The sequence below is a fragment of the Physella acuta genome, unplaced genomic scaffold, assembly GCF_028476545.2.
Source record: "Physella acuta isolate Inbredline_101_S28 unplaced genomic scaffold, ASM2847654v3 ptg001257l, whole genome shotgun sequence".
Taxonomy (NCBI): domain Eukaryota; kingdom Metazoa; phylum Mollusca; class Gastropoda; family Physidae; genus Physella; species Physella acuta.
The window spans coordinates 59,958-78,463 of NW_026732772.1; the positions used below are offsets into that span (position 1 = coordinate 59,958).

Sequence of the window (18,506 nt, forward strand, 5' to 3'; positions counted from 1 at the left end):
CCCGATTGGGCAGCAAAATGCAACAGTTACCTGGTCATGTATCCAAACTCTGCATCAAGCTGTTTAGTTGCCAGCTGGACGTATATCTATAAATAATCTATATGAAGTCATAAGTTTTGGGTTCATTTTTAACCCCACTTTTAACCATCGTCCTAAAAGTCAAAACGTAGGCCAACATCTTAAAATAAAGCCACAGTTCAGCTACTTCTCCCTCTAACTGCTGTTTCTTTAAATTAAAAAACAACTACAGCTATATCGATAACTAAATTGTTTTCAACTCTCAAAGGGGCATAACCGTATAAATTTAATTTATACAACTAGATGGTTGCCAATGTAAAAAAAAAAATGTCGAATCAGCCGCAAATCATTATACAATACCGTCAATTTTATCTAGATCTAGTTCGAGCTGACATTTGGAACATTTTTTTTTTACAATTTAGAAAAATAAAAGAAAAGACGTAACTGAAATTTAAAATAACTTATTAAGTTTATAATCAAATTAAAATGCAGCTAAAGTGTATCTTGTAACTTTATCCCCACTTCTGCTCTAGTGGCGTCACAAGGCGAGGGGTTGGGGGTGCGGTCTACAACGGGTGACACCATTTGAGGGGTGACACCAACTCGAAAAATTGTAAAATTTACTCAAATGTATCAATTGAAAATACAAAGTAATTGGGGGCAGGAGAGTGTGACAAAAGAATTCGGGAGGTTTATTTTTTTACATAGTGCTTTATAGGGTTGGGGGCCTAGTAGAAATTGTTGCGATCTAGAAGATGTGATGCTGTTGTTGATGATGGTCAGGTTTTCGTTGCGGTTTTATTCGTCTACCTTTCTAAGATCAAGAACATCTTTGTGATGCTGTTCATGAAGGGCTGGTCTTTGTTGCGCTGTTGCTCAACTATTTATAGACTTTTTCTCCAGGGGGGGGGGGGGGGGGGCACTGATATTGGGTGGGGGGGGATATTTTCCGGGGGGGGGGGGGGTGGGCACTGGTAAAAGTATATGCTTTTTATATAAATTCCATTTCGTTCATGGGGGGTGTCCGCCTCCCCCCCCCCCTGAAGAGATGCCTGGAAGAAACTCCGTTCACAAATTGCCCTTTCAGATGTCTATACTTTAACGTTCAAACCGAAACAATGTCTGAGTAATGAAGTGTACATATTTTTTAAAACACAAACCTAGACCTACTAGCTGGCATGGTAGATTATCATTTCAATAACTATAACGACTGGCTGATAACATTATACTTGTAGCCTGATAAATATTATACTATCAGTCTACTTCCAGGACAAGTAGTCTGAAATTTGAGTGAGCATTGCAAATTACAGGGGGTGGAGTGGATAAAACAACTATAATATCTTATCTCAGAGGCGTCGCGAGACGGTGGCGGGTGGGGGTGCGTACCGCACCGGGTGACACCATTTAGGGGGGGGGGGGGGTGACAAAAAAATTGCAAGATATATAGAATACATTTTTTTGCCAGTTTAATGAATGGTTAATTAGAGTTAAAAATTATTTTAAGTACATAATGAAGATCACAACAAGAGAGGAAAGGGGAGTGGGGGTGGTGACACCATGATGTAACCAGCTAACCATAAAGAAAATAATGCTATACCCAGCTGTATTAACAACCGATTTTAGATATCATCATTAGATTACATGTGAACATTTTAAAGCTTTTACGGGGGGGGGGGGGGGGAGGGTGAAACCAACTGCAAAATTTACAGAGACAAAAAAGGGGGGGCCGTGAGGTGCCGCACCGGGTGACACCCGACCTAACGACGCCACTGTCTTATCTATTTAAAGTATGAGTGTCTTTAAAGTTAATCTGTAAGCTGTTATAATATCAGGCTGTATCAGGGGCGGAACTACAGTGCCGCTATTTAGGGGCCCATAGCCGACCATAATAATTTTTTTATAGTTGGTACCCTATATACATCAAAGATCTATATAGACTATTAACTTGAAGATATTTCTGCATGTGTTCTACTGCACCCGGATTCAAGCTCGTTGGTAGGCTGGCGGTACGACCGCACTGTGTGTGTGTACGTAAGTGTTCGTGTGTATGGTGTGTGAGTTTGTGTATAGTATATGAAAAAATAAACCGGGAGTGATCTCCCCTAAACTTTTTCGAATATTCTTATAACAACAGGGGATGGGAACTCGGTACTCAAGTAATCGTGTTTACACACAGACACACACACACAGACACACAGACATACGGACAGAATTGCAAAGTCCAGTTTTTAGACTGGATTTAAAACCTTTTCATTTTGATAAATCTGGATTGATAATTTTTGCCCGATTAAAATAAGTCCTCTATACTTCGGATGTGAAGAAGGACTGAGGTGTAATACGGTAAAAATTGTTAAAATTTCAAGTGATTTTTGTGCACGATAACAATACTTTCTCTATATACAAGAAAAAAAAAACAACCAATGTGATCCAAGGTCCTTTGGAAAGGTAGAAATAATATTGTGGCTAGAGTCTGTTTAAAAATCCACCTGCCCAGCCAAAGCAGATGTACATACACCAACACATGTACAGCGCGCGCTTGTATGTGAAGATGCACATACACCTGCACAAGCAGATGTACATACACCAACACATGTACAAGCGCGCGCTTGCATGTGAAGATGTACATACACCTGCACAAGCAGATGTACATACACCAACACATGTACAAGCGCGCGCTTGCATGTGAAGATGTACATACACCTGCACAAGCAGATGTACATACACCAACACATGTACAAGCGCGCGCTTGCATGTGAAGATGTACATACACCTGCACAAGCAGATGTACATACACCAACACATGTACAAGCGCGCGCTTGCATGCGAAGATGCACATACACCTGCTTTACTTAATTTATTCTCGACGCCTGGTCAGGGATAAGCTAAAGCAGGCGGTTATAGAAACCTGAAGATTTCGTCAGGGATTTGGCGCGGAAAATATTTATGCATTGTGCGCGGACGTTAGAGAAAGCAACACTAGAAGTTCAAATCAGGTAAAAAAAGTTTCGGAAATGTAAAGCTTTGGCTGGTACCAGGGGCGGAACTACAGTGCCGCCAGACCCCGCAATGCGGTGGGGGGGGGGGGGCACGCCATTTAGGGGCCCATAGCCGACCATAAAAAAGTTTTATAGTTAAAAAAATAATTTTCGCGGGCTTCCAGTCAAAGCCCCCCTGGACATAAACCCCCCGACATAAACCCCCTGGATAAAAAAAACCCCGCGACATAAACCCCCCGGATAATAACCCCGGGCTGAGGTTTATATAAAGAAATAATAACGATGATGTGAACCGAAAAATTAAAAAAAATTACATTAAATTAATTAATTTTTTTACGACTAAGAAAATAGTTTCTACCTTAAAAATTGCTATTCGAAATCAAGGAGTGACCTTAGTTGTATTTGATCAAAGATCGGGCACGGACAACACCTTAGAAAGCACTGGTTTATGGATGGTACATTCAAAACAGCTCCTGCATTGTTTTCACAACTGTACACAGTCCATGCATTGGTCATGGACGGACTGTTCCATGTATTTATGCCTTACTTCAAAACAAAACACAGCAGCACTTTTACAGCAGCTAACGGTCTTAAACACAAACCTGCAGCCAATTTCTATTATGATTGACTTTGAAATGGCTTTGATAAAAAGTTTTGAAAGGGTATTTCCAGAGTGTGAGGTACAAGGATGTTTCTTCCATCTTAGCCAAATTATATAAAGAAAAATTCAGGACTCTGGCCTTCAACAACTCTACCAAAGTTGATAGTGAATTTGCTCTCAAGGTTTTAATGTTAATGTAATTTGTGAATATAGTGGCCCATGATCTATTGTTGATGGTTTCTAACAGGAAGCATTAAATAAATTGATTTATTGTCTTCCTCCTTGTTTTGCGGATAGCTCCCCCCCCCCTCCTGGAAAAAGTCTACCTCCCCCAGCAATTGTGTTCGGCACCCCCGAAAATATAATCTTCTCCCCTCCCCCCCCCCCCAGGAGAAAAAAGTTTGGAAGAAACCATGAATGTAGCAATAAGCATCAATAGTCGTGGCGTGGGGGGGTAGGGCGTGCATGCGGGGATTGACGAGCCTGGTGTAGGTCAAATTTAAATGTGCTGAGTAATTGTGACTAGATCTATCTTTTTTTCTTTTGTAAGCGTTATCAGTTGTCCTAATTCTGCAAGTTCTTTCGGCACGTTTAGCACACTGCTAGTGCTTTTGAACTCCTATTTTATTTTATTAAATTAACTATTATTCTTGTAAGCCATTTCGGCAAGTAGGACTACTGGTATTGTTTTTACACAAAATAATCTAGATCTACAGCCATCTCATTTTTTAGGGAAAGAAATTGATATTCGTAAGTATAAACTATCTTTATAAATATTACACGAACTAGGCCTACTTTTAGACGAATACGAGGTCCAAATCGAACATTTGAGATTTTTTTAGACCTATATCAGTATATAGATCTATATCTAATTATAAAATAAATTATTTATCGGCCTGATTTTTTGTGTTCAACCACAGGCAGGTAAACGTAACGAGCTATTGCCAAGTGATATATTTTATTTACTACATTATTTAAGCCAGTATTAAATAATAAATAAATAATTTGTTTAAAGTTTAAAACTAGATCTAGATTAGATATGTGCTGTAACTTATAAATTAAATAATAAATACTACATGTACTGTCTATAACTATATGCCTAATCACATAGAATTCATAGAAAGTGCTAAATAAATACTAAATAGATATTTAGATCTAGTCAAAGACTTAAATAAATTCTTTTTAACTAAGGCTATGGCCAAGGCACTAGGCCTAATTACTAAATTAGTAATTAGTACTAATCACATTTAGGGCCTAATATTTATTATTTATTAATGGTAGGCCTAGGCCAAAAAAAATTTTTACAAGCTTAACTATCATAAATAATAGTAGCCTATATAATGTGAGACCTAATGCCCTATTGGCTACAAGTGGCCTACTATTAAAATGATGTGATCTTGCCTGTACTATTTATTTTTAATATGTTAGCTGTTGTATTAGACCTAAATAATAAATATTAGGCCTATATATTGTAAAAAAGTTAAGTTCCCTTTCAAACTTGACGGTCTATAGGACAAGTGAAGTAGAGTTCACGAATTTCTGTGACCTCGGCATATGAAGAGATAGTGTGGTCAGCACTATGCCCAGCCGCCTTTACTTTCCCTAATGTGAGTTAGATACCCATCAGAGTTGGGCGGACTCAGGGATGGTCTACTGACTTGAACCCAGATTCTAACTCGAGACTTACAGTGAAGTTAACAGTCCAGCTCTCTACCGCTAGACCACTCCATCCCCCTATATATATTGTATGCAGAAAAATATATTTATAAAATGAATTTAAAAATTAGGCCTAGATTTAGGCTGCAGGCCTATTTAATTACTTAGGTCTATTTAGGCCCTAATAGCATTTAATTTTTTTTAAGAATAGGCCTACTTAATTTTTTTAAAATGCCATAATTACTACTAATAGGCCTAAATCTGATTATGAACTTAGATCTAATATTAGAATAATAGATGTTTAATTAGTTGTCTTATTTTTTTTTCTAAAATCAGGAAAACTAAGAGTGAGCCATGGCTTCCCCAGTATCAGCAGAACAGAAACTTCCCTATGTTTATGTTGGTAGATCAGGTCTCAAAGTCTCTAACTTGTGCTTAGGGGCAATGACCTTTGGTGAATCAGCTGTAAGTAAAAAGAAATAACATTGGCTGTTATTAGTTATAAAGTCACCAATGTATAGCCTTTACATTTTAAGTACAACTCCTATCTGAGCCAAATATCCTGTTAAGCCAGAAGCAGAATCACAATACCTCTTCACAGTACTGAGTTAGAAAAGTTATAGATGATGCTGATTTTATCTATTTAAAATTTTAAAGCCTGAAAGGATTGTCTTCTCAAGTTGGTAAAGCTCATGGCTGCTAAACCCTAAATTCTCAAGATAGAACCTCCAGGCAGATGAGGCTCGCTAGCTGGGAACAGCAACTCTTCTAGAAGAGACAACTCCGAAATCAAGCAACTGTTGCCTTGTAGTTTATTCTTAGTTGGGCGAAGTCAACGGAAGCAAATCCAAAAATAAAAGCAGGCTGAAATTGGACTCAACTGTTAAATGGCACATAACAAGTTGATGCATAATACTTAATTGTGTTTGAGGAAAACCCTTCAAAAATTAAGAATTAAGAAAGAAGAAAAAGCCTGAAGCTTAACAATGCTTTTGTTTCAAAATTTTGATTATTGAATAGAAATGTACAAGTTAGATTAAAATTATCTTTTTAAATTTTGAAGCAGCTTAACCAAGACTCTTCTAAGTTTGGTGTTATTATTTGCAAAACCAAAGTAGCATTTAAGTTTTTTGTTAATACACACAGTCTTATCTAGGAAGTATTTGATTTTAATTGTTTAAATAATGTTTTTTTTTGTTCTTTTTACAGTGGGGCACACCTGGACAGTGTGATGAAGAATTGTCTTTTCAAATTTTGGATCGTTTTGTTGAGTGGGGTGGAAACTTTATCGACACTGCTAATGTTTATGGGCGAGGGAAATCTGAGGAGATTGTTGGAAAATGGCTGGAAAAGTAAAAAAATAAATCTTTTGAGCTATGATTATATTTAATACAACCTTTTTCTTATTGAACTAACATTTTTTTATGTTATGCAGATTTTGAAAAAGGATAATGTTGAACTAATTTGCGGGATCGAAACAATTTGTTAAAAATGTTTTAGACAGGGTGTTTTAATAATGAAACATTTTTCAGACCATATCTGGCATTTTAATAATTCTTTAAATGATTGAGTGTGCGGTTAAAGTAAAAAAGATATTCAAAATAAAAAGGTTTTTAGTAATATATTGTACATTAGTCATAATACCTTTAAACATATTTCTGCAGAGACAAAATTTTTGTCGTTATAAGATTGTTTTGTGGAGTTTTAAAAATTTGCAGTAGTAGAGCATGATAAACTAGAAAAAAAGTTAATTTTTACTAACATAATAACATTGTATCTGCTGTTGGAAAATAAAAAAAATTACTACAATTTAGTAACTTCTTGAGGTATCACAACAATACAAATAATCAGCAACTTTTGTCCATGAACCCAGGCAAACCAGAGATAACTTTGTCATAGCAACCAAGGTCCGTGCAAACATGGGAACAGAAAACAATGTCAACAATGTTGGCCTTAGTAGACGTCATATCACAGAGAGTATTGAGAAAAGTCTTAAGAGGTTGCGTACTGACTATGTAGATCTTTACCAGGTAAAATTATTTTAAAGTAAAGTTTTCCCTTTCAAACCTGACGGTCTATGGGGCAAGTGAATTAGAGTTCACTTGTTTCTGTAACCTCGGCATATGAAGAGATAGTGTGGTCAGCACTATGCCCAGCCGCCTTTACTTTCCCTAACGTGAGTTAGGTACCCATCAGAGTTGGGTGGACTCAGGGACGGTCTACTGACTTGAACCCGGATTCGAACTCGAGACTTACGGGTTAGCAGTCCAGCTCTCTACCACTAGACCACTCCGTCCCTGTAATTATTTTAGCTTTCCATTTATTACTGAGTAAGATTTAAATAAATGTAAATAATGTTGGTATTATGATACAATTTTTTTTAAATAGGCTTACTTTAAATGAGTCTAGATATTTTAGTATAATATTTTTTTCTTAAATATTTAATAATTATTTTTTCAGAAATAGCTTAACATATTTTTTTTGTAGGCACACGTTTATGATGATGGTACTCCTCTTGAAGAAACTTTTCGCACTTTTGATGACTTGGTTCGCTGTGGTAAAGTTCGCTATATTGGTGTCAGCAACTTCACAGGTTGGCAATTACAAAAGCTCGTTGACCTTAATGAGAAGCTGGGATTAAATCCTATTATCAGTTTACAGGTAACGTTTACATTGTTAATTTTAATTTAAAGTCGTAGATAATACCTAAATAAGTTACAAATATTTTTAGATGTAAAAAATAAAATTAAAACCTATAACTTATTATGATTTTTTTTAATGAACGCTCAGACATCTTTTTTAAGGAAAGTTAAATAAATGATAATCATTTCATAAAGATTAAAACTGTACCTTTTGAATTGGTATATTATTAGGTCTTCTTTCAGAACTATTATAATTTAATTAGCTAAAAAGTTTGTTTATATAGTAATTTTGATGCATACAAATTTGTTTGGATAATATTTGTGTTTTGATAATAATTGTGTTATAAATACATTCTATATTGACTTCTATTTTCAGCAACAATACAATCTCGTCAGCAGAGAATCAGAACTGGAGCCATTCCAGGTGTGTAAAACATCAGGTATTGGAGTCTTACCATGGAGCCCACTTAAAGGGTGAGTGGTGATCCTAGGTCATAACTTGGTGTTTTATATTGGGTGAGTGGTGATCCTAGGTCATAATTTGGTGTTTTATATTGGGTGAGTGGTGATCCTAGGTCATAATTTGGTGTTTTATACTGGGAGAGTGGTGATCCTAGGCGATAATTTGGTGTTTTATATTGGGCTTACATGTGCGTTTTAAAATTGTATTTTAACTTCATCATCTTTTCCTGTTTGTGCCCAAAACACATGGGGCAGATGAAGTAGAGTTAATCAGTTTCAATGACAAGAGGATATTGTGGTTAATACTATAACCAGTCGCCTTTGTTTCCCTAACATGGGTTAGGTACTCATCAGTTTGGTGCACTCAGGGGTGCACTACTGATTTGAACTCAAACTCAAGATTCTTGGGTTAGCAGTCTAGTGCTCTACAGCTAGGCCACACCTTCCCTGTATTATAACATATTTTAACTAAAAAAAATATAAGCACTTTTATATTGTTTTATCAAGAACATTTTTCGTTGGAAACAACAAAATAACAATAGAAAATAACTATAACAATTTATACAGTTTACATTACAAAAAATGTAAGTTTGTTGCCTTGTATTTGTTTATTTCTTCAAATTAACTTACAAATTTAAACTAACAAGGCAGTTAATTAAAATTTTAAAAATTTAAAAATAGCGGTTTGTTGACTGGAAAAGTAAAACGAGGACAGAAACCGGAGGAGGGTCGTATGGCCTGGGTGGCGGAAAATGAATCCAGGGCAAGCCAGGCAGCCCCTGCCTGGACCAGCTTTGATGATAAAACTTTTGATTTGATAGAAGCCGGAGAAGCCATCGCCAAAAAATATGGTAAGCTTCCAGTTTTTTGACCATCCATTTTTCAAAAAATGGGTTGTTGTTGATTTAACGTAATATGAATAATAATAATTCAAATTGAGTAAATACGAAAAAATAAAGCTAACCAATGCTAAACGACTTTAACTTTTTTGTGACTATTTGGGGAAAAATATAATACAGGAATCTATTTATTTAAAATATGACTAACAATTTTTTTTTTCGAATCAGATCGAAGTCTAGCTCAGGTAGCCATTCGCTGGCTGCTGCAAAAAGACGTTGTGTCCTCTGTGATCATTGGAGCGAGAAATCTGAAACAGCTGGATGATAACCTTGGTGCAGGAAATGGCTGGTCTTTAACTAAAGAGGAGGTAGGTGGTGGCTAGCACATAGGGGGTAGGTTGTGGCTAGCACATAGGAGGTAGGTGGTGGATAGCACATAGGAGGTAGGTGGTGGTTAGCCCGTACCTTTTTCATTTTAGTTTTACATATTCCATAATTTCTTACATATTGAACATAAAAGTTGCACAGACTTGGCTGTTACCATTTTGCTAAAAAAGCTTTTTGACCCAACTACATGTCCAGTTAAGTTAATGTACCCAGGTCCATATGAATTTTAAAATTTAACTTTTTTTGTAATGAGTATATGTGTAAAAGAAAAATGGGCATAGAGTTTGCCAAGTAACCTCTTAATAAGCTCTACTTCATCTGCCCTACCTGATATTAATATGTATTCTTTTTTACTTTAGATTTTTTCATTTAAATTAATACAAATTTTGTTTTTCAAACAACCAAGAGATATTCTTTTTTACTTTTGATTTTTTCATTTAAATTAATACAAATTTTGTTTTTTCAAACAACAGATGCAACAGCTTGATGATCTCTCCAAGCCTAAACTACCTTATCCTTATGAGATGGTGTTTAGACTTAATGAGGACAGACGGAATGTCAACGGTGTTGACCAGTATGTACGATCAGTCAGCAACTAGAACCTTGTACATCTGGGACAGCTAGCATTATCACTGTTAAAAACCATTGCAGCCTTAATATTTTACTGTCCAATATCTAATTAGCTATGCAACGGTGTTGACCAGTATGTCCAATATCTAATTGGTTATGCAAAATAGTGTTGTTATTTTAATATTATACATTGCAATATTTAATTTTTAAATTAATGTTATGTTGAATATGTTAAGCTCCATTTATTTAAAATAGCGTATACATGATTAAACTTTATAAAAATGTCTTTTTCATTGTTTTCATTTAATGCAGGGTATTTTTTGTTTGTTTTGGCGTCACCCTCTACACTCTCCATTTACCAGCATGTGACCCTACTGAGCATAAAAAAGCCTCTGTAATTAAAATAAAAGTTGGAGGTCATCCATTAATGAAGTTATGCTTTTTTGACGACTTTTACCCCCCCCCCCCTCCCTACCGTCACACATGTTCACACTAATCCAAACCCGTTGCACTTAAGTTAGTTAAAATGGCGTTATAAATCATCCTACAACCTCCCCCTCTCAAAATTGCAGTTTAATGTTTTTTTTTAAATATCGATTTCTTTCTCAAACAACAGTTTTCTAAAACACAAAAAAACGGCTAAAATTCAGTTTCTAGCATTACTTTTTTTTAAAATGAAAAAGTGTGACGTCACACTATCAAGCTCCACTCCCTCTTCTCCTCTTTACATGTCGTCACAAAATTACGAACCCCTCCTCTTGTTGTGTGACGTCATTTATGGATGACCCCTTACATCAGAAATCATTATGCCTTTGTCAAAACGACCAGGACTAATGGGCCAATACAAAACGTTGCCGAATTAGCTAAATTATTCTATAAACATGTTATATATTTTGTTTCTAAAATTAATTTCTGTTTAAAAATTTGCGAGAGCCCAAGAAATGTGTGAATTTTCCCAAAGAAGTGATACCTAGCTGTGATCTATGTCCTACAGCGCAGCATTACCTGCCATATCTCACTTCTAATTTTTGTGACGAATTGTGGGATACATTTGGCCTACTTGGGCGAAGATAAAGCACAGTTTCCAACTCTTCACACAGGCTAAATAATTCATTTCCCATTAATTTGGAATAAATCTGTTTAACTCTATTACACAATTTAGATCAGAGTTTCTTCCAGGCATCTCTTTAAAACGTCTACTGCCCCCCCCCCCCCACCGAACGAAATAGAACTTATATAGAAAATATATATTCCTAAATTTTCATTGCGGTTGCATGAAGGGTATAGTTATGCATAAAAGACAGACACACGATGCTGAGAAAGGAAGTTAAAAGGAACAACAAAGCGCCGATGTGCTTCTAATCTATCCAGAGTTTCTTCCAGGCATCTCTTCGGGGGGGGGGGGGGGGCTTTGACCACCGAAATTTTTTTACCGCCCCCCCCCCCCCAGAACGAAATGAAATTTATATAATTTATATAGAAAATATATACTTTTAACAGTGTCCGCCCCCCCCTCCCCAAGAAAGTCTACCGTCCCCCCCCCCCGAAAATTTCAAGTGCCCCCCCCCCCCCCGGAGAAAAAAAGTCTGGAAGAAACACTGAATCTATCTATCAACTACTTTTCCTAAAGCCTTTTGTGAAACACTCAGGGGAGATAATTCAAATTATACACGTTTACTATCATTTTTAAAAAAAATAAATAAATAAGTAAACGTACATAAAATTGAAATTATTTAATTATTTTTACTTATTTGTAGAATACAGTATAGTACAGAATAGTAGTTCTAACAATACAACAAACGAACATTTTACATTATAAAATCACAATGGATTGTCGGTCCCTAATCAATGCTATAAAGCAGGGGTCTCCAAACTTTTCAGTCCAAGGGCCGCATTAACTAACAAATTTCAGTTCGGGGGCCAGTTTCTTCCAGGCATGTCTTTGATTTTTCTGGGCATAGTTCCTCAGCAATCACCGACAAATGATTTTTTGTTAGACAAAAACATCTCCGCGGGCCGGATAAGAGGACTTCGCGGGCCGCATCCGGCCCGCGGGCCGTAGTTTGGAGACCCCTGCTATAAAGAAACAAAAGTCGTCTAAATATCTAACAGCCTGTAACGTGATGGACTTAGATTTATTTTCAAAAGAATTTTACCAACAGCGATTGTAGGAGAAAGAGGACTCGGGATGGTGTCTATAGAAATTATAATTCAACAGCAGCTACAATATTCTTTTTACAATACAGCTGCAAGAAAATATTTTTTTTTAACAATAAAAAAAATGATTATGGTCGGCTGTGGGCCCTAAACGGCCTGCCCCCCTCCCCCCCCCCCCCCCCCCCCCCGCATTGCGGGGTCTGGCGGCACTGTAGTTCCGCCCCTGGTTAGATTGAATGCGTGAATTAACATCGTAGCGTTGGTGAGTTGTTTGAAAGGGTGATTTCGTATACGTTCACACTCATACATAGGCCTAATATAACATAAAAATCTAGAAAACAGATGTGATTAGAACTTTTGAACGATCGAACTAACTTAGTGGTGTAGGTGGGGGTTGTTTGAAAGGGTGATATATATATATATATATATATATATATATATATATATATATATATATATATATATATATATATATATATATATATATATATATAGGCCTAAATACAAAATAAAGATATATTTTAAAAATAAAAGTAACTTAGTGTGAGCAACCTCTCAATTCACGGACCATGGGAGGTGTTGTTTACTACATCCCACGCCAACAACTCCCCCCTCTCCACCTTCGCCACGGACTTAACTTATTCCAATAAGACTGCCACGCGTTCCTAGTTTCTGACCCAAGAGCATTCGTCAAGCATGCAGCATCATTACTCGGTCTAAGTACGCCTCACTTATCAGCTACCGTCAAGTTTCTGCAAGGTGGAGGTCAATGTGGGCCGACCACTTCATGAGCTTTGTGTATTATTTGATTAACGTTTAATGATGTATCAAATATAGGCTACAGATAAGGCTCAAGTAGACCTGGTTAGCTCACCCCACCCCATATATATATATATATATATATATATATATATATATATATATATATATATATATATAGGGAGCCCTTCATATTATGTAAGGCAGTTACCCTTTTGGAAATGGTGATCTTTAGGGCTAGATGAAGTAAACCTGGTGCTGTGACCTTGTCTTAGAAGTTAAAACAATATATGGTCAATACTTTTGGCCCATCCACTAGTTTGTCGGTTCGCGGTGACTGCGTTAAGGAAAGTTTGGCTGGATCTGTAGAATATTTAGACACTGTCAAATATATTAAGGAAAATACTTGTTGATTTTAGTTTAAAACTGTCGATAAGTTAGTCAGGATGGCCGAGCGGTCTAAGGCGCTGCGTTCAGGTCGCAGTCTACTCTTGTAGGCGTGGGTTCAAATCCCACTTCTGACAATTTTTTTTTTTTGCTAATCACCTTAAACCAGTCATCTACGACTATAGCACCGCAGCTGTAAATCGTAATTAAAATAAATAAAAGAGTTCTAAAAGATTTGTTAAAATTGGTGATGTTTATTGCTGTCCAGGTACTGCTTGTGTTTAAATTATCCTTTCGAACTTAAAGATCAACTGAGCAGTTAAAGCAGAGGTCACCTGTTTCTGGGATGTCGGCAGTTAAAGGGATAGTGTGGTCAGCACTATGCACAAAGGCCAAAAAAATAAAAGTTTCCAAAACGTGAGTCAGGGACCAAAAGAGATGTGTTGACTCAGATACATCCTACGAATTCCAGACTTCGTACAGTCGTACACTGTAACATCTGATCACATTGTCGCATACAGTTTGGGCGAGAGACATGGGCGTAGACAAGGATTTTTCTAAAGGGGGTGGCAATGTTTATTTTTAAGGCGTCTCACAGAGGTGGCCTTCGCCCCCCCCCCCCCCCCCACGCCCCACTGACCATTTGAGAAAACGGAAACAATAAATAATAGGGAAAGAAAAAGAAAATATATACTTTAACAATTGTTCGATATAGGATTTTCAAGTGCCACCATCCCCTAGATGGTTTAAGTGCACCCACACTTTCAGGGGGGTGGTGGTGGTCGGAATATCTTCTGTCGGGGCACTTCCCTCCTCCCCCAAAGATACATGAAAAAAAAATAATGAACTCTCTAAGATGTTTTTACAGTGATATCGCGTCACTCTTCTTAATTCCACGCTAACGCTACTCCCCTGAATTCCACACCACTCCCCTGAAATCCACGTTAACGCTACTCCCCTGAATTCCACACCACTCCCCTGAATTCCAAACTAACGCTACTCCCCTGAATTCCAAACTAACGCCACTCCCCTGAATTCCACGCTACCCCCCCCCCCCCCCTGAATTCCACGCTAGAATAGCACTTTAAGCATTGTCAGACCACACCGGTTATGCTGACCCCAACAAATATACTTGCAAGTTCACTTGAAACCTATTCACCATCTTGAGATACTGCTATCCAATGCTATCGCACGCTATTAAAACAGTCGTGTTGAGACTAGCCGGGGCCTATTTCACACACCATTAGAGATAACGCCGGTAAGTTTTAAATACTAAAACTTTATTTAGTAAAGTATTGAAACAAAGTTTAATTTTTATTAATTTTTTTATTATTGGCCTCATCAAAATAGTTTGAATTTTAGGTTCGTTTAGATTAGTTTAGAAGGCATATCTGTGATTTATTAGACATGTAGCAATGTTATTTAAGATAATAAAATCATTAAAAAATAATAACTGAAGAATGACTAAATAATATTTAGAAATTATATATTTCAATATTTACTGCAGGGGCGTATGCAGGTTTTTGGGGTTGGAGGAGCGCCATTAAACAAGAAAACGCCTAACTCTTGATATACCACACCCATAATGAATACCTGTATTCCGTTTGAAAGTATTAAAACTTATTTTTTAATGTTATTTCCGTTTTAAAAAGCTTAAGTTTATCAACCATGGCGACCGAAATCCCGAAAGAAAAGAAACTTCCTAGCGTGTTCCTGGGACAGTCAGGCCTGAAAGTCTCCAATATTTGTCTGGGCGCCATGACGTTTGGGGAATCCTCAGTAAGTAATGGGGTAAACTATGACAGTGTATTCACTGACAACTGACTAAACGTTTACAAAAAACTTACTGCCTACATAACAAGAAATATTCATGCATCAACCAGTGGTTCCCGGAATAACGCGCAATCAGAAAATTGCGCAACGGAAAACTGTGCAAATAGAAAAATGCGCAAATACAAACTAAATATACACAATACGTTTAAATTTTGTCATATACTGTGGATTTTTTTTTATTATGCTACAGTGCACATGTAGTCACCCTGTGTTAATGTCTATGAAAACAAAAATGACCTTGCTCACCTTTTTTTGGGGCGCAGTTTTCCGTTGCGTATCTTTCCGGTCACCTCTACGAGTATAATTAATATTCTTCTGAATCATTAGCTCCACTAACTAACTTCTTACAGTTTTTATACATTAACTCCAACTTAAATTATCTGTAAAAATAAAATCGGGGATGTTGGAACGAAGTGGAATGCACTGAGTAGAATATCTACAAGTCACGATACATGGTAAAGTGTGGTCTTGGCTCTGTGATACACAGGGAGCGAAATTATACAGTTGGCGTCTCTAGGGGGTGCGGGGGTGTGGACATCCCTTATCTAAGAACGCCAGTAAATATATGTATTGAAACATTTGTTTTCTAGTGGGGAATCCCAGGACAGTGTGACGAGGACCTCTCCCACCAGATTATCGACCGGTTCGTCAAGTGGGGCGGCAACTTCTTCGACACGGCCGACGTGTACGGGCGGGGCCGGTCAGAGGAGATTCTCGGCAAATGGCTGGAAAGGTAAACACACTTTACATCAGTAGATATTTATTTCATTCCTTACACTTTCTTTCTCTCTTACCACACTTATATGTTTGGGACGGCGTGGTCGCGTGCTGGGCAGAGGCGTAGCGGGGGGGGGGGGGGGGGGGGTGCAAATCGAAAGTTTGTTTACACCGAATGCTCTTTACACCAAGGCCGTTTTCCCCGAATGGACACTTGCCCTGAATGTGACAAAGGCACGAAACAGAGAGACAGACAGAAAAGTTGACGAAAAAAGACATAAATGTAGGAAAGACAGACAGAAAAATAGACAAAGACAAAAAGTAGGAACATAATAGTAGGAGAGAGAAAAATAGACGGAAACATACAAAAACGTTAGACAGATGGACAGAAAAATATATGGAGGTTTGCAAGAAAATAAACGACTTAATTTTCAACCAGAAAACAAATAGACATGATATTATACAATACATACACTTCATCAACTCCTCTACAAGTTCTTTGATTGAACCCAGCGAACCTGCTGTAGTTAATTCTGTAATATCTCTATAGGCAAACAAGGGACAACTTTATTGTAGCCACTAAGGTCCGTTCAAACATGGGAACAGAGGTCAACCCTAACAATATAGGGTTAAGCAGACGTCACATTACAGCTAGTATCGATGCTAGTTTAGGACGATTAAAGACTGACTACGTTGATCTGTATCAGGTAAATACAATGCGTGTTGGATAAATACATACATACATACATACATACATACATACATATATATATATATATATATATATATATATATATATATATATATATATATATATATATATATATATATATATATAGTATAGTACTTTATAGAATGGTAGAGAGTGATGCCCAAGAGATGCCTGGAAGAAACTCTGTTAACCATAAACCCCTGACCCACTGTTTTAGCTTTAACTTTAACCATAAACCCCTGACCCACTGTTTTAACTTAAACCATAAACCCATGACCCACTGTTTTAGCTTAAACCATAAACCCCTGACCCACTGTTTTAGCTTTAACTTTAACCATAAACCCCTGACCCACTGTTTTAACTTAAACCATAAACCCATGACCCACTGTTTTAGCTTAAACCATAAACCCCTGACCCACTGTTTTAGCTTTAACTTTAACCATAAACCCCTGACCCACTGTTTTAACTTAAACCATAAACCCCCTGACCCACTGTTTTAGCTTTAACTTTAACCATAAACCCCTGACCCACTGTTTTAACTTAAACCATAAACCCATGACCCACTGTTTAACTTTAACTTTAACTTTAAACCATAAGCCCCTGACCCACTGTTTTAACTTAAACCATAAACCCCTGACCCACTGTTTTAACTTTAACCTTAACCCCTGACCCACTGTTTTAACTTGAACCATAAACCCCAGGCCCACTGTTTTAACCACATAAACCCCAGACCCACTGTTTTAACTTGAACCATAAACCCCCAGGCCCACTGTTTTGACGACGCCGGTCCGTTTGGAGGAGACGCTACGCACATGGACGACCTAGTGAGGATCGGGAAAAATCCGATACGTGGGCGTCAGCAACTTCACAGGCTGGCAGATGCAGAAGTTGGTGGACACGACGGAAAAACTGGGACTGAACCCTATCATTAGCCTACAGGTACGTACACACATGTGGTGACTCATTAGTGTACAGGTATGTACACAATATGGGTACGCAAAACTGGGACTGAACCCTATCATTAGCCTACAGGTATGTACACACATATGTGGTACACAAAACAGTAATAAAACCCATCATCAGCCTTTAGGTTTGTATACAACATGAGGTATCTCGCTTAGCCTACAGATATGTACACATCATACTGCAGAGGCGTAGAGAGGGGGGAGGGGCGGGGTGCGGACCGCACCGGGTGACACCATTTAGGGGGGTTGACACCAAGGCAAAAGAAAATATCAAAATAAATAGAGAAAAACTTGAGGGGGGGGGGTGCAAATCAAAAGTTACAGGGGGGGGGGGTGCAAAACGAACATTTGAAAGTTTGTCCCCCGGGAAAGGGTCGCTATGCCACTGGGGGTGACACCATTAACTGCCGCACAGGGTGACACCCTACCATACTGTAACTCACTGGCTCACAGATATGTACTCAACATTTTGAACACAAAACTAGGCTTGATGCCCATCATTACCACACAGGTACACAATTATATCAATTATAGAGGAAATATATGAAGCCGTCACCATGTAAAACTAAAGAATTCTGTGTAGAAGCGGCCTTAACGCTCAGAAATAGACATCGGGTCCTGGTTGGGAATTACCCAAGACAAAGACGAAATGGAGTCACCCAATGCAGGAAAGGAGGCGTCTACATGCTGAAGACAAAAATATGACAGAAAATAAAATAAAACTATTCATAGACACACCAAGGCACCATCTTATCTAACCGGTCAAACAAGACAAGGGAGATGATGGTTATATATTATATATATA

The 18,506-nt window shown here is 37.6% G+C and overlaps 2 protein-coding genes and 1 non-coding gene across 5 annotated transcripts; all 3 read left to right on the top strand.

Annotated features, from left to right (window-relative positions):
- Nucleotides 1-4,083: 4,083 nt before the first annotated feature.
- Nucleotides 4,084-10,444, top strand: LOC131957686 (1-deoxyxylulose-5-phosphate synthase YajO). Of its 3 annotated transcripts, none has more exons than XM_059322430.1 (9): nucleotides 4,084-4,103; nucleotides 5,608-5,736; nucleotides 6,481-6,623; nucleotides 7,145-7,301; nucleotides 7,759-7,932; nucleotides 8,290-8,387; nucleotides 9,057-9,226; nucleotides 9,443-9,582; nucleotides 10,075-10,444. In XM_059322430.1, exons 2-9 carry the CDS (start codon nucleotides 5,626-5,628, stop codon nucleotides 10,198-10,200), a joined length of 1,119 nt encoding a protein of 372 aa, XP_059178413.1. In that variant the 5' UTR covers nucleotides 4,084-4,103; nucleotides 5,608-5,625; the 3' UTR covers nucleotides 10,201-10,444. The 3 variants fall into 3 exon arrangements, with proteins under 3 accessions (XP_059178413.1, XP_059178411.1, XP_059178412.1); XM_059322428.1 differs by lacking the exon at nucleotides 4,084-4,103 and adding an exon at nucleotides 4,180-4,365; XM_059322429.1 differs by lacking the exon at nucleotides 4,084-4,103 and adding an exon at nucleotides 4,469-4,539.
- A 3,083-nt stretch (nucleotides 10,445-13,527) lies between these two features.
- Nucleotides 13,528-13,611, top strand: Trnal-cag (transfer RNA leucine (anticodon CAG)). The gene has a single exon. It is a non-coding gene; the product is annotated as a tRNA-Leu (tRNA).
- A 971-nt stretch (nucleotides 13,612-14,582) lies between these two features.
- Nucleotides 14,583-17,653, top strand: LOC131957690 (1-deoxyxylulose-5-phosphate synthase YajO; the record flags this gene model as incomplete). Its single annotated transcript, XM_059322433.1, is given in 5 exon segments — nucleotides 14,583-14,732; nucleotides 15,127-15,253; nucleotides 15,898-16,040; nucleotides 16,575-16,731; nucleotides 17,501-17,653. Coding segments are annotated over 4 exon segments (564 nt in total), but the record flags the coding sequence as incomplete, so codon positions are not given.
- Between the last annotated feature and the right edge of the window lie 853 nt (nucleotides 17,654-18,506).